We start from the raw sequence: 16,413 nt of genomic DNA on the forward strand, positions 1-16,413 counted from the left end.
CTGCTCACACTTTAGAGTGCGTGGGGGGGGGGGGGGGGGGGGGCATTATGTAGCTGGTAGTTGGTGTCTGTGCCGAGGAAAACGCCGCTGCGTTTCTAGTACATCAGCAGAATAATGTGCAGAATCTTCCCGGGGCTTCGGCCCCCGCCGAGGAAACACAAATCACCCGGCGCCGCCCGTTCGCTCTCGGCAAATTAAAAGTTTCTCTTGTGTTTGGGGGCAGCCGTCCAATCGGAGGGTAGGCGTGCACGGCGGCCGTGTTGACGGGGTAGAAACGCTGCGTGTGTGTGTGTGTGTGTGTGTGTGTTGTGAGGACGGAGACCTGAGGCTGTATTTGAAGCTGAAACGGGATTAAAGAAAAAGACTTTATTTGATTCCCCTGACTGCACACACACAATTAATGATCTCTCTCTCTCTCTCTCTCCCTCCCCTTCTTCCTCCCCTCTCTCCTCCTCCCTGACTTCCCTTCATCTTCCTCCGCACGCTGCTCTCACAGACCCCCCCATCCCTCCCTCGTTCCTCCCTGCTTCTTTCTCTTTTCTCAGTGTTTCTTCCCTCTCTCACCTCTACATGTGATTTCCTTTATCTGGCTGGTGTCTCTCTCCCTCCTGATCTTCACATCCTCCCCCTCCCTCCCTCTCTCTCTGTTTCTCTCTGGCAGGCTGCTCATTGCAGTGAGTCAGTATCATGGAGGCAGGCAGCGGGGCTGCCGCAGCAGTGGGGAGTGCAGCGCTGGGACTGCTGGGAGCCGCCGCCGCGTCCAGCCATGACATCCTGGACAGGTAAGAGAGGGAGGGGGCGCCGAGCATCCGTCCAGGCAGGCTGTTTGTCAGGCTGGACGTGTGTGTGTGTGTGTGTGAGTGTGTGTGAGAGAGAGAAGGAGAGAGGAGAGGACCACACCTTAGGTTTCCATAGGTTTGGAGAGCGTGTTAGTTTGTTTAGAGTCGGAGAAGAAGCGTGGACAGTGCGGACGTGACTCCATGAGCTCCGCATGGACGTGTCGTTTCTCTCTCTGCCCCGCTTTGGACAGTCGGGGAATCTGGTGTGTGCGCATGCATGTGCTGGAGAGGTGTGTGTGTGTGTGTTTGTGTGTGTGGTGGGGATTTTGCTGTCTGTATGCTTCAAGGAGAAATGACACCTGGGTATGCGCATGCAGCGAGGGGGAGGAGGCGGAGTGAGGTGAGGGGAGGCACTGCTGTACACGAGCCCAGAGTTTGCACAGTCACCATCACACACACACACACACACACACACACACACACACACACACACACACACACACACACACACACAGCCAATCATCCTCCATAGCAACTGGGCAGCAGCCATCGTGAACCAGCGTCACTACTGGAAACCCCTCATTCACATTTCCTTCACCTCGACTCCGAGCTTCACCGACCAACTGCTGGGGGGGGCTGCGAGGGAGGGGGGTGCTATTAGCTAGCAGCCAGTCAGTTACGTCATTGCTACAGCTGTGTTCACCCCCCCCTACACACCCCCCTCACCCTCCGAGCAGTTCACACCAATGAGATAAACGCTCATCAGCCCGGGCGCCGCCCCCCCCCCAGGTCCAGGGTGCAGCGTGGACGTCACTTCATGTCCTCCTCATGTGTGTGTTGCTGAGCTCCAGCAGCAGCTTCTTGGGGATCTCCTTTGGTACACACATACACACACACACACACACACACACACACACACTGTACGATCAGATGGAGGCTGAGCTGTGACTCACTCCGCTCTCATCCATTACTATTCCTGTTAGTCACCACTCGGTCTAACTTGGCTGGAGGGGGGGCATTTTCTGCCTCCCTCTGTTGGATACACATCACCCCCCCACCCCACCCTTCCACCCCTGCATAGCTGGTTTATCGTTGTTGTTGCATCTGTCTGTTTCTGCAGTTTGTTGTCTTTATTTGTTTTTATTGAATAATCAATTTATTTTGCTGCTGGATTACAGTCAACCACTCAGCCCCTCCACCTGCACCCCCCCACTCCTTGCTCTCACACACCCATCCAAGTCCTGAACTGGGTCTAAATCCTGCACCGGGGTTACCATGGCAGCAGCAGCTTAGCATACATTAGACAGCAGTCCAACAGTTCTACGGAGTGAGTGAGACGGATAAAGGAGCGAAGGAGGGACGGTTCTCCTCCGTCAGCTGCCTGGAGGGGGTCCCGTCAAGCCGGGGGTCTCTGGGATCTATCACACTCCACGTACAAGTTGTGAAATTGAAGGGAAAATGCAGCAAAACTAGTTTTTTTTAAATAACTCCTTGATTGAGACAGGCAAACATGAGAGTGTCTCTGCAGAGAGAGGCCCACGCTCACCGAGCAGCTCCCATCAATCTGCAGCTGAATTCACCACGCAGCGCCTAATTTAAGGGCCGCCCGCTGCTGCCGGAGGAGGCTTCACATGATGGAAGCCGCGTCGTGATACCTGGCTGGACCTGGTGAAAGTAGGTCACATCTTTAGTGGGCCGGCCCACCCCGCCCCCTCCCTGCTCCCCCTCCGGTGGCGGCAGGTTGGTCCAGATCTTCTCCTGCCGCCTCGTCCAGGATGCACCATGTCAGCCCCGAAGGTCTGTCCAGCAGCAGCCGGGAGGAGACGGGCGCTCGCCGCTCATCAGGCGCAGGCCGGAGTGGAAGCCGGTCTGGAGCCGTATGCGGACCAGATAAAGCGCCTCGGTGGGACAGCAGCTCAGCTGCTTGCAGATTGGAAGGACTTCCAACTCGTGGATGAGATCCAGGATGTGGAGAAGGGTGAAGTCTCGTGCACAGACTGCTAAACAGCTTCCACCCTCTTTTATTTCCCCCCCCCCGCTCCCTCCTTTTTATCGCCGCTCGTGACTTTCCGAGGTTTTTTTTTCCTTCCCTGCTTTTGAGGAGGTGAAACGTGTGCAGGTTCACTAATAAATCAGACTTTTGATCATTTACTATCAACGTGTTGTTGGTTCCCTCAAACTGTTTTAACCTCTTTCCAGTCCTCCTCACACAGAGCGCTGAACTCTATAAATCAGCTCAGTGTGAGCCACATGACTGGGTCTGGTTCGACACGAGTTCCAGAAGAGTTAACTTCGAATATCTGCACTCCTTCACTGTTTCTGTGCTTCTGATGAGACGAGCAGCTCGTGTTACAGATCTGGTCTGTGATTGGACGGTGGTGAAGCCACGTGGGTTCTGGTTGAGTGGTTGATGCCTGAAACTTCAGGTCTTTGTTGGAGTTTTGTTAAGCTGCGGTGTCATTTACATGCTGGTCACCCAGACAGGCTGTGTCTTTACTCTGACTGGATTTCTGAATGAAACACAAGACGTTCACACACTGCAAATGTGACAATGATTCAGTGTGTCTAGAGTCTTCAGTGCAGGCAGCACAGAAGGGAAATGCTCATATTTACTCGCAGATGCTGAATTGAATAGCGATCGATTCTGTGTGTGACGGTAAACATCCTGGCAGCAGACTTTTAGTCCAGTCAGGCCGAATGAGCTCAAACATCTTCCCTGAAAACACGTCTTTTTATCTACGTGGTTCATCAGAAATCCTTGTGTCAAAAGGAAAAGTGTCTGATATTTTCAGAAACTCGGGAAACACGCTGTTAACTTTTGGAAAAGTGGAAAAAATGCATCTTTTTGTGATACGACTTGCAGATTTCTTCTTTATTGTGTATTTAGATTCATTTGGAGCTATAAATCATATTTAAACTGTCAGTTATGTAAAGGTTGTGCTGTCAATACAAACACTGGAGCTTAAACTCATTTAGAAAGGAATAATTTCACTGCATTTTAACCTTCTCTAACGTCTGTAGCAGCTTCAGCAGGTTTACATTTTTTCTGCTTTCAATGGATTAGCATTTTTTAGTAATTTCTTTCTTTTCTGAGCCATTCTCCTTGTTCTCTTCTATTCTTTTAACCTTTTGTAGCTTCAGTCATTTCACTTGTGGCGGTTTTACATGTTTTTATATCCCAAATATTGGAGTTCTTTTGAAACATGAAAAAAAGCCACTTACGGCTCCAGAGCCACGGCTGCAGGTCTCTGCTCTAATATGATATAAAATAAATGCTGTATTTGTGTCTGTTTTTGACTTTTCCAGAGTAGAATATCTCAAAACAGTCACAGATAAAACTACATTTATATATATACAAAAAAACAAACAAACAAACAGATCTGAAATGAACTCTAGCGTTTCTGTTTGAGACAAAGTGAATTGTCTGGTCTCCAGTTTTGTGACGTGGCCTCAGAGACATGTTGTTAAATGATGCTGAGACATTCAGAATGAGCGATGAGATGTGAAAGTGTCGGTGCTGGTTCAGGTTCAGGCTCGGGCTCCTTTCCCGGGTGTCGTCATCCACAGAGGGGGGAAAAAAACCCTGCAGCGAGTTAAAATTGGCTTGTTTGTTTGCGCAGCAGGTATTTTAAGGTGTTCCTGTTTGGAGGTGCAAACCATCAGAGGAGACGTAGGAAGTGAATACAAATAGCTGCTGCGCCACATTTATCGCTGCTGACGGAGCACCGTGGCAGGAAGCGCGCTGAAATCCAGCGTCTGGCAAAATCGGGGCAGAAATCTGTAGCGGCGCTCGACGTGAGGGAGACGACAGCAAGGTCAGGACGGCAAATTAGGAGGAGGATTACTGCAGGAATGAGACCACAGCAGATTTTTATAGACCTTCTCCTGCTTCCTGGTTGCCGGCTGCAGTCCGATGCAGTAACACATATTTATTAATCACTTTCTGGAAGTATTGAACGAAGCTGTTTCACTCACTGGCTTGATCAGGCTTTGTGGTGTTTAACTGCAAAGTGTTGAAGGATCAGTTTTAACTTGAAACCAGTCATAGGTTTAGTCGGGGGGGGGGGGGGGGGGGGGGGGGGGGGGGGGGGGGGGGGAGGTCAAACATGTGGTCCGCGGTCCAAACTCGGAGATTCACTTCAGTCTTTGGGTTTTATTAAACAAACGCTGAGACCTGAGACCCAGAGATCAGCGAAGCTACTTCTAGGCTTTCAAGGGAGCGTCGGTATCGTCACGCTTTGAGGGTGAATCAGTGAAAACAGCCTGAGGAGAATGATTTTACGTCTCCCAAGTCATTTTCAAGGCTGCTCTGAACTGCAGTTTCTGTGCTATTATGTAGTATAACAAAGAAAAGAATGGCTTACAATTTATTTATTGTCTTTATTAATGTGCTACAGGCTGCTCTAACAAATTAAAATAGAAATTAAAGAAAAATTAAGGAAGTTACAGCTTTAAATATTGAACCACAAATAATAGCTGCAATATTGCATTTCAGCTGCATTTTGACTTAAAACACAGTAATGACATAAATGATGTTTGAATCCATGTTAAAACCTTCTTCACAGCTTCATTATCCAGTAAACTTAACAAGTTTTTTGGACAAATATGAAAGATTTAATCTCTGCGGTGCGACCTGGCTTGGCCTTTGGGTAAAGATATTCCTCCAATCGCTTGGCTTCACTTCACCGAGCTCCGGTTTCAAACAGATCGTCCTGTCGCCGCTTCAGCCACAGGCAGCCGATGCAAACTGGGTTCAATTACAGCAACATCCTCCCCGAAATAAGTTGTTGAGCTGGTCCTCCTGATACGGGATTCTCTGGCCTGGATTCGCGGCTCCTCGCGCCCCGTCATATCTCCCCGAGAAGAGGGAAAACATGCCGTTATCAGGCTCAGCCTTTTTGGAGCTGCTGTGTTGGAGATAAAGTGGAGTGGACGTATCGCGGCGGGCCGGGCCGCTGCTCTCTTCACTGCCTTGGAAATGATTAAACTCTCAGAATAACTCCAATCTGGAGATTAAAACCCAAACTTTCTCCGCTCCACTCTTATTACGCTGGAGTCGAGCCAGTCCCGACACAGATTTACAGGCTGATGGTCACTGTTGTTGAGCTGCGCCACAAAGCCGAGTGGAAGAGTCGAACGCTGCTGCTTTTTGACCAAACCGCAGTTGAAGGTTACGGTCCTCTCATTCATTACACAGCGATTCAAGCTGCTTTTTTCCCCCCCCCCCTCCCTGGATAGATGACTGCAAACAACAGTTGCAACTTGACAAACCCCGGTGTAATCCTGGTGGAGACGACCAGGAGGCGTTCGGCCCGGGAGGATATCCCTTCCGTCGCGCCGTGCCACGATGTTCTCTGGAGGTTTATTATTGGCAGTGCTAAAAGCGGCTTGTGTCCATGTGCGCTCAGTCCAGAGACTCAAAACATGCTGCGGAGTTGCTCTCATAAACGGCGATCCCGGCAGTTGCCGTCGTGCCGTGGCTGCGTTTGTCCGCCCTCGCTGCTCATCGGCTTCAAAGCGACTGTCGCCTGCCATCGGAAGTTGTTTTTTCACTCTGAGCCGCCGTTCCGGATTCGTGACGGGTTGTTGATCAATCAGCTGGCAGCTCCGGTCACAGTGCGGCTTCCTCTAATTGCACCGCTGTTGACACTCGACCCGGTGTCCCTGTGAATGATGATGAACCTGAGTGGCTGCTGATGGCTCACGTGCCTCTGAGCAGGGCACTTTGTCGACAGTAGGTGTGAATGTGATGAAAACTGTGGCGTGCACGCGTTCTGAAGCTTCATAGGGAGCCCTGAATTCTCAGAGACCTGTGAAAGTTGGTCTGAGTCCCTGAAGTCCAGGTAGTGGATCCTGATGTCATGAAGAGACAAAAGACACGGATACAGACTGAATATTCTCCAACATACTTGAACATCATGTCCAAGAGGCTGAAGCACTGTGTGCCAGCGCACTGGAAAGAATCCCGTTCTATTGTTTACTCTCCATTACGTGGTTCCATGCATGAATTCAGAGCTCCGAGTAAAGAAAGCAATGGACGGTTAAGTATTGCATTTTTCTTAACCAGTGGTGAAGTTTCGATCTTGAAATTTTGGACAGGAGGCTGGAAAAACACGTAACTGGAAGACGAAGACCTGATCCCCGATTGAAGAGGACTATGACAGCCGGTCGATGAGCAGAGAAAATAACTCACCTCTAAATCAATACGTTCCCGCTTTGTGGTGACGTCCTGTAGGTTCGTCTGCCCAACCTGCTGTCACGTCGTTACACTGGAGGAAATCTCGCTTCCTATTGAATCAACGCTTTAAATGAAGCCAATGTAAAGATAATGTAGTGGAGTAAGCTGCAGGTTACGGTTCAGAACGTCCCTCCTCTGGACCGCTCGGTCCTGCTCAGACCAGCAGCTCCTTCGGGGACAGGAGTCCCGCAGGAGTCCCACCGGGGGGAGAACCTGCAGGAAGAGCCATGTTTTACATAAAACCCCGAGGATCTGTTTGGAGCTGAGCATGTTGTTGAGTCAGACGAGCGAAGCCGAGAGAGAAGCAGATTTCTGAGGATAAACGCAGGGAGAGAGTCACGACCCTCATTTTCCAAACGAAAATTGAACCGTGGTTGTTTTTCGGGGCCAAAATTGCGCGGTTGAAGAAAATTCCTCACAGGGTGAGTGTGTGTGTGTGTGTGTATGTGTGTTTGAGAAACACTGAAGTCAGCAGGAAAACGGCTCAAGAAGCCTCCTTATCTGTTTCTGTCGACGGAGAGCAGATAGGAGCTGAGGTGAAGCTGCAGACTGTTGAGAGGACGTGAAGCAGGTTTCTGGACGGAGCCGCTCCTCCTCCTCCTCCTCCCCCCGGTGCATCCTGGGAGTCCGGGGAGTTCGCCTCAGGCCCTGTTCACGTGACGAGGAAACCAGTGAACCTGTTCACGGTTGGACGGGCTGCAGTGAATCAAGCAGTTCAGAAGCTTCTGGACTTTTTGTCTTCAAGCCATTTCTAACTCGGTGTTCTGTTCCAGTGTTATAAATCCTACAGCGTCTTTGTCGTGCGAACAGGCACGTTCCTCAATGCGGTTTCTCGTCTGTGGAAAGCGTTTGGTCACACCTCCTGTGGTCGGGCTCTCGGCTTTCTGCTGCAGCTTCGAACAGCTGAAACAACAGCAGATATAGAGAAAGGCCTCCAGGTTAAAGTGCGATCAATTCCGATCAAACACCGACTTCTCCTCCAGCACATGATTTCTGTGGGGAAATTTGCTTCTTGCAAAACAATTCATCAGCATTTTCAAATAATCTGATGCAGCTGTCTTCCTTCCTCCAGCTCTACTCCACGATCGTGTTCTGAGCCACTATAATCCCTTTAGGTAGTGAAACAATCCTGACATCCCGTTCCTTAATTTATCTTCTTCATCCACACATCAGTCTCGTGCATTTTGTCACACTCGAGTGTGAAGCGATGCGTTCATTTTAAAGGAGACAACTCCTGTCATGAAATCTGTTTCCTGTTGACTTGCTACTATTGCAGTAGATGTTAGTTTTTCCTCAGGCTGAACGATATGGCCTTTTATCAGTATCTCAATAAATGCTTCCCACGATACACAATATTCACCTCAAATTAACGTGTTTGATACAGACAGTCACACCAGCGTGACTCTTCTGTGTCTGCATTAGAACATTCTTGCTCATTCTGCATTAATATCTGCTAATATTGAACTTTGGAGCAAAAAGGGGAGAAATAAAGTCAAACTTCCCAAAACAGTTTTTTATTAAACAGCACAATCAGAAAACTGCTATTTTAAAACTGAAAGTGCATTTTTTTTTGGACACGATTGTCACAGAAACGTTTCAGCTGGTTGCTTTGGCATTCGGGCTGAAACTAACGACTTTCGACTTAATCTGTCAATTATTTTCTCTTATAGTCAGGGTAGTTTTCTCTATTTTTAGGCACCGATTCTCTGTGGTTCGTGACGATCCAGCGGCTCCAGGGTATCGGCGTTTAGTGGACATTCAACTTGATTGATTCGCTGATTGATTTTCAGAAAAATGTCCCTAAACTGTGGAACCTGGGCTGTAGTTTTGGAGCCTCTTCCCCTCATATTCCACTGAGTGATTTCTCCTCCGCAGCAAATAACATGGCGCATCAACATCAACACTTACATTTTAGCGTTTAGAATTTTTTCGTGTCGATGTGATTGGTTACACCGGGGGAAGTTCGGCCTTTTCTGATGTCTTATCTGCTGTGGAACCGGCGGGAGATGCTGACGTGCAGTTTTAAACATTTCCTCATGTGGATTTTCAATTGATGATATAAACCTGTTGTGCTGTTGCCTTTTGTGGCGATGCTGCTGCGGCACATTGTGCACAACACTGGATCGACTGGAATATTAACGGTAGTCATTTTCTACACCACTCAGAGAAAAAGCCGGGATTCATGGAGGACATTGGATGTGTGACTGAGTGTTAAAACATGCAGACATGTTGAAGAAGATTCGACGTGATGGCCACTAAAGGGAGTCGCTCTGCTTCAGACTGAGTGATGTGCAGCAGGACGAGAGCAGGACTCGTTACTGAACCCCCCCTCTGCAGCCAGAACTCCCAAGTCCCCGGTCCTCATGTCCAATTATCTCCACTCAGACGTCGTTTGAGCCGCCGCCGTCTTCCGGCGGCTGCAGAAACTCTCCTCCTCCTGCTGCTGCTGCTTCACTTTCCTCATCTCATCCGATCACGTGAAGCCTCTCTGCTGCAGGATACTGAGTGTGTGTGTGTGTGTGTGTGCGTGTGTGTGTGTGTGTGTGTTCAGGCTTTCAGCTTGATGAGACTCATCAACTGATGTTCTGTGAGAGCAGCTCAAACTCGCATCTGACTTTCATCAGTTGATCCGCTGTTTCATCTTCCATTTGTTTGATGTCTCCAAACTCGCCTCGTGAGGATTAAAGGTGCAGTTTGTGTGTTTTTTCTCAGCCTGGAATGAGGCCGTAGTGAAGCTCTGTGGTTGGCGTTACCCCGCTGCGTCTGGGTTTACCATTCAAGTGATGATTAGCTTGTTCATTTCAGTAACATTACAGCACATCGATGAATTCACTTCACATTTCTGCTCAAGAGTTACAAACGTGTTCTCAGTTTCCTTGGTGGAGACTTTCCCTGTAAAACGAATGAAAAGATGTTCCACAAACTCTGGCCTCTCGAGTTCGAGACTACAACGAGATTTTGGAGAGAAACTCGCCGTCGTCCTGCACTGCGCGGTATGAATCATTAAGAGGTAAAGCGCTGACCGGTGTTCGTCCAGCTGCTGTTTCACGCTCTGCAGCGCTCGTCTCGGTGTGACGGACTCCGGCGAGGCTTCGGCGCCGCATGTTGAGTTTTCCAGGTGAGCTGGTGGAAGAGGTCGGTCCGCAGGGGCTCCGTGAGGGAGATTTATCTGTCCGGTTCCTTTAATGTTGTGTTTAAAGGCGCTGCGCCGCTCAGGCTCACTGCTGTTTGTGTTCAGGCTTCATAAAACCAACCGTCTATAAAAAGAACAAAGTCAACCTGTTGAATCTATCAGGAGCGTGTACCGTTAATTTATCGGCTCATCGGCGACTGAAGGAGTAATGCAGTGAGACATGGCGCCCAGTGGCAGGAAAGCGTCTCCGATTGATGCCTTTTGAGTTGTGAATATGGGTGATCATTTAAAAATGGACCACCGTTTCAAACATCAGGTGAAATTATGTAATTCAGCATCTCATCAGATGTTTTCAGGATGTATATTATGCAACGTAGGTTTTATAACTTCAGGAACAATGCTGTGCACTGAGCTACATGCGTGTTTTATTTGTTTATTGTGGTGGGTTTTTTTTTTCTTTTACCAGCTGGAGAAGATTAGTTCCGATGCCTGTCTTATCCTGTATTTGGTACAAACGGTTTGGACTTGGAAGAAGTTTTCTGTAGAGATGTTACTCTTTTTTTTTTTTTATTGATAATGTTCCAGTTAATCACGTTACTGGTAAAAATGCAGTTGAACTCTTGAGCCGAGCAAGCGACGCTCACGGTGACCCAGCCGCAAGAGCGTCTGCACCAGCAGCTGCTGTAGGTTTGACTTTTATTGAAGTGAACCTTCCAGGTGTTGTTCTGACAGCAGCAGCCGTCCAATGTGAAATATCTGCAGGGCAGACGAAGGTTTTCAGGGTGTTTGCTCCTCCTAATTGAATTGAGACGCTCAACAATTAACTGAATGAAGTGAAACCTGGTGGGTATGTGCCTAATGAAGTGTGTGTGTGTGTGTGTGTTGTCTGCAGGGGCCTGAGGCCGGGGCGTCACCTGGAGGACGACGACATTGTGCCTGAACTGGCTCACATCCATCCCAGAGAGAGACCCGACTGGGAGGAGACCATCAGCGCCATGGTGAGACTTGGCGTGATGAAATATTGATCGCTCTTCAAATAAACGATCAAGAGCAGAAAAGCAGGAAGCCGCAGTGCTGGATGTGGAAGGTCAAAGTTCCCCTGGAGGTGAAGTGTGAGAGTTGAGGGTTCAGATGTGGATCCAGCTGTCTGTGAGGCTCAGAGCGCTGCTCTCTCCCGCAGCAGACGTCGTCCGTCCGGCTTCTTGTGCGTCGAGTGTGTGTGTCGTCTGTTTACTTCCACTCCAGAGCCCATTCACCAGCCGGCGCCATTCATTCTTTCCCTCCCTCACCTCCTCGCTTTCTGTGATTCTGGCCCTGCTTCCTGCATCGGCAGCACGGTGAAAATCAGGCCGTCTCCATGGCAACCTGCTGAGCCACCCGTGGTCGACGCGTGGTAGAAGCTCCATCGCTTCGATCGGGCGAGAGAGAGAAACAACAATTTCACCAGGCTGATGAATATTGATTGCAGAGGCGGGGCTTTAAATACTGCATATCTGCTGTGCTTTGTTTAATATTTGATGGCGGGGGGGCGGCGTGCTGAGGCGGCGTGCATTATGCAGGTCTCCGGTGGCTCCAGGAGGTGATGAGAACGCTGTCGCGCCGTGCGAGACAGATCCGACGCTCAGCCCCTCGGCAACACCTTCACGCCGAGGCCACGTGATTGGCCGGATCGGTTCCTGCAGGACGGGAACACCTGAAGCACGGATCAGGGTTCCTGGTTTGATGCTGATCCCAGAAGTTGGGTTCATCCCTGCGGAGCAGCCGGGGGCTCATGATGACCCCCGCCCGCCGCCAGCGGACACGTGAGCATCAGAACTGGAGCAGAGCGGCGCAGCAAGGTGTCCCTGACTCCCGGGTCACGTGTTCTTTGACCTCACATGGACGGCCGCGTGCACGGACATTGATTAACCGAGGAAAACACATGGCGCCAGCCAGGGTGCATTGTGGGAATCTTCCTCTCCATCTTCTCCGGATGCTTCCTCCACCTGCATCCAGGAGATGTTCAGCCTCACCTGCATCAGGCCGGCGTGAAGCTTCACTGCATCGCTTCAAAAAAGAATCTGTGGTTAAATCCAAGGAGAAACTCTCGACTCATCAATATTCCAAATGCGAGTTAAACTGTGAGAAAGAGACGAAGACAGAAAACGGCAGCGACATTTTGAACCCCTGCTGCTGTCTCAGATGTCTTTATATTAAAAACAAAATGCAGCAAACTTCAAAAGCCAATTTAACAAGCTTCATAATATTAACTTTGAGTTGATGGTGAGAGGAAGAGAAGTGGAGACAGATGGCTCCGTGACACGTCTGAGAAATAACAAGAAAGTCGTCATGGGACACAATTAAACTAAATTGATTATTTATTAGCCTTTTAATTAACAATAATATAAACTCAAATCATTAAATCAATTAGACTTAAGTAGAAAACAAAGTAGAAGTCAGCTGGTGTGTAAATATGGCGCCGCAGTTTGTTGGAGATAAATATGAAAGTTTGATTTTGTTTCTCAGTAATAAACAAAATGAAGACATTACAGTCTCATCCCTGAAGAGAATTGATCCGGATGTAACAGGACCGACTCACCTGACCGCATAATGCAGCGTCTTCAACTGACCAATAGCACCAGGTTTTGCATCTCTTCTTTTCCTCCGCTCGCCTTCATTCCCCTGCCTCGGTCTTTCCGGTGGCTTCCTCCTGCTTCACTTGGCCAAATGGAGAAACTCCTCAGTGAATTCTGATTGAAATCTGCTGTGCTTCACTCGACGGGCCGCACTCTGCTAATGCCGCGCCGTCCGCGTCTGCCGCTGATTTTCAGCCTAATTGGAGCCGAATAACGGACGTTGGCGGCTTTCTGATGGCGCGCTGGACTGTCCTGAGAGGCGCTGGGTTCGCGGTGCTGATGGAGCTTCCATGAGTGAAGGCGGCCTCCACTCGAGCTGGTCAGATCTTCCAGTAACCTTTTCGTTTGTGTCTTGAAGGCGAGGAGCGCAGAGATCCCCGAGCTGAGGACGGAGCCTCTCATGCGCTCATGCAGCAGCAGCACGGCCAGCATGAAGGTCAAGAACGTCAAAAAGTAAGAGCACACACACACTCACACACACACACACACACTCCGGTCGGCTCCTCGCTCTCCATTTCTTTATCTGCTGTTAACCGGCTGTTTATGGCCTCTCGTTTCTCCTCTGGTTGCTGAGTCTATTTCTGTGTCTTCCTACAAGCGGAGCACGCTCCGAGGTGTTACCTAAACCCACTGTGAGTGTGTGTATGTGTGTGTGTGTGTGTTGCAGGCTTTGCTTCACCAAGGGACACTTTCCCAAACTGGCAGAGTGCGCTCACTTCCACTATGAAAACGTGGACTTCGGCACAATCCAGGTAAGCCCCGGAGCTTTTCCTCCGTCACTCCCGCTCTCTGCGCCGCCGCTCTGGGTTCGGAGGGGTTTGCTGGGTGTCAGTCAGGACGCCGTGAACCGTGTTCTCCCAGACGGGACTCAGGTCGTCTGTGTGAGAGCGTCTCCGGCGTCTCCGGCGTCTCCAGTGCCTCCGGTGCCTCCAGTGCCTCCAGTGCCTCCAGTGCCTCCAGTGCCTCCAGTGCCTGGGCGTTTGATGAAGCTGCTTCATTTGCGAGGCTCATTGTGTGGAGACACCAGCAGGGGTCAGCAGTCAGCCAGGGCTGGGTGAGGAAGAGGAGGGAAACACTTCCTCCTGCTGATGTTCAGTAATGAGATATCTCTCTGTGTTTCACACACAGTCATGTGTGCTTATTTAATGAAGCGCTCCCAGAACTCTGAGTGAATTTGACAAAACATGAATACTGGATGGTTTTTCAGCCTTCTTGTTCTGATATTTCCGGATTTGACTCTTTAACAGTGAAAACTCTTGCTTTACACTTACTTTCCTTTACTTTTATTGACAGTCCTGTGTGAGGAATGTGCAGATTGCTCTGCCCTGGATGCTGCGTTTGATCGGCGGTGTGTCCGTCCTCGCGGTGGGGCGAATGATTCCCTTCAGCCTTTATAGTCGCCGGCACAAATTGGTTTTCTCCTGCAGGCGGCATGAATCTGCTGAATGGCTGCTGGGAACGAGGCTCCTTCAATACCTTTTAAAGGCTCTGCCTTTGTTCACTCTGCGTCTGATTTTGGGGGAATGGACGCCGCTGTGCCGCCGGCGGGCCGCTAATGGCCCACTGTTGTCATGTAGGAAGCCTCACCTGCTTCGGTGGCACGGAGATGTGCCGGGACATCAAAGTGTGAGCTCTCCGTTGATCTGCGGAGGTAATCGCAGTGATTGAGTGGCGATTGAGGCCGTGTGATGTGCGCTCTGATCCCCTCTTCCCTCCAGCTGCTGCAGACACGCTTGTTTTTGTCGTGATTCTAGTTAACTTGTCCTCATGGGACATGTGTTCGGCGGCACATCCGCCCGGACAGAGCATGTGGGGGTGTCGAAACATGCGAGCGCTGTGTGGGCATTCGCTGCCGAGCACACACCAGAGTCCTTTACCGTCACGTCTTGACTTGATTGGGTCGAGGAAGCCGTCATACTTTAGTAGAGCTGTGTGAGCCGTCCATCTACCCCGTCCTCCACAGGAGATCCCGAGGAAGTGGGTTGAAATGACTTGGATTCATTACAGTACTGCCCCCTACAGCCTACAGGAGGGAGTTTTTTGGGAGGACATAGACTGTTATAATTGATGCAGATCTCACTTTTGTGGTAAAACTATGCATCTGCTTGTAATTTCCTTCATGTTTTGAGTTTTCTCTCTGAGTTTTCAGTTACCAGGAAACTGTGGCGTGAGGCTCAGAGTCAAACTGAGACGGTGTAATTTAGTGATTTCAGTTTGGCTCCTTCAGTTTTATAACGTTCTTTGTTTTGTTTATGTGTAGATTATTGTCTTCAGATGGACGGAGTGCGTTAGCGAGGAGCCTGGATGTGTGTGTGTGTGTGTCTCCAGAAGTGTAAGAGTGTGACGTTTCTGTGGTGGGGGAAACAGGAATCGGAGGCTCGGAGCAGACTTTCACTCAGGAACGTGTTCCTGCTCTCCTGTTCTGCTCAGCTTGTGCGTCTGTAACACCCTGAAACGGGCTTTCAGCTGAGAGTGAACCAGTAAAGCTGTTGAAGCCGCTCTGCTCTGGACCGTCCTGCATCCATTCTGGCTCGGCGCTGCCGCTGCTGCGCTCGTCCCGATCTATTGAGAGTCAAAACTTGGTAACCTATTAAACTGAATTTAAATAAAGTGGACAGCTCTGGATCGATCAGCGCGGTCCCACACTGTGAATGTTTGGTGCATCAGCTGGAAGCGGCGCATGGAGGACGCACTTCTGTTGCTCCTGGAGCTAAACCTTGACATCTGTGCAGAAGTTGACCCCAGTAAATCGACTCACTCACAGATGGAGGTCATCGCTGACCGCACCATCGACTAGCAGGGCCGTCGGCGAGGCCGGTGTGTTGAGAAGTGTTGGAGGAAGCTGAGTTTGTAGAGTTCAGGCATCCGCTGACAGCACGTACCCACAATGCACCAGGCAGCCAGCGCGAGAAACGGCTTTCAGTGTGGCTTTGACCTTGAGTGGCGACTGATGAGAGCGGTAGATTGGATCTGTCCAGGCTGTAATCCGGTCGTCAAACCTGACAAGTGGAGCCTGACGCTGGAGGAGCTGAAGAAAGAGGAACGTCTGTGTTGTTCTGTGATAAATCAGCTGCAGACGGTGAGGAGCAGACAAGATGAACTGAAAGGTTGAGATTTCATCCAGCTACGATCATAAGTAGCTGGACAAGCTCATGTTGTTCTCTAATCTCAGCCCTTATTAAAGTTTTGATGGGAAAGGAACCATGTTACATAGCTTCACATAAGTCTGCTTCTCATCAGCGCTGAAACGACATTACAAATTGTTTTCTTGAAATCATTTTTAAAACAATGTGTGAACGTCAGAATTCGAATGTCAAACATCAGAGGGCAGCAGCTCTCAGCCGTGAATCAAACATAATGAAGATTTAAGACTTGAAATATGGTCAACGCTTCATCACATGCAAGTCATGTTTTGACTTTGAGAAGCTGAAAAGGTTAAACATTGTAAAATAGCAAGAGTAATTTCTCCAGGTTTTCAATGAGTATCTAATAGGATAGAAAAAAACCATGAACTGACTTGGAGAAAGATATTTGATTACTCTGGATGTTCATTCAAACTGGAATCCATGGATAAAACCTTAGAAGCTGTTTGGACGGTTGTTTAATCTGCAGGTAAACAGAAGCAGCTGATGGAAGTCACTTCGTTTC

At 49.5% G+C, this 16,413-nt stretch overlaps 1 protein-coding gene across 2 annotated transcripts in view; it reads left to right on the forward strand.

Moving 5' to 3' along the window:
- Positions 1-16,413, forward strand: part of arhgap32b (Rho GTPase activating protein 32b) — an 86,048-nt gene that overhangs the window by 20,978 nt on the left and 48,657 nt on the right. For both annotated transcript variants that reach the window (XM_030101701.1, XM_030101702.1), the window contains exons 2-5: positions 497-782; positions 11,043-11,148; positions 13,124-13,218; positions 13,433-13,517. In XM_030101701.1, coding sequence (XP_029957561.1) covers positions 688-782; positions 11,043-11,148; positions 13,124-13,218; positions 13,433-13,517 — 381 coding nt within the window. In that variant the 5' untranslated portion in view covers positions 497-687. The remainder of the gene's footprint in view (positions 1-496; positions 783-11,042; positions 11,149-13,123; positions 13,219-13,432; positions 13,518-16,413) is intronic.

The sequence above is a fragment of the Salarias fasciatus genome, chromosome 10 (genome assembly GCF_902148845.1).
Source record: "Salarias fasciatus chromosome 10, fSalaFa1.1, whole genome shotgun sequence".
NCBI lineage: Eukaryota > Metazoa > Chordata > Actinopteri > Blenniiformes > Blenniidae > Salarias > Salarias fasciatus.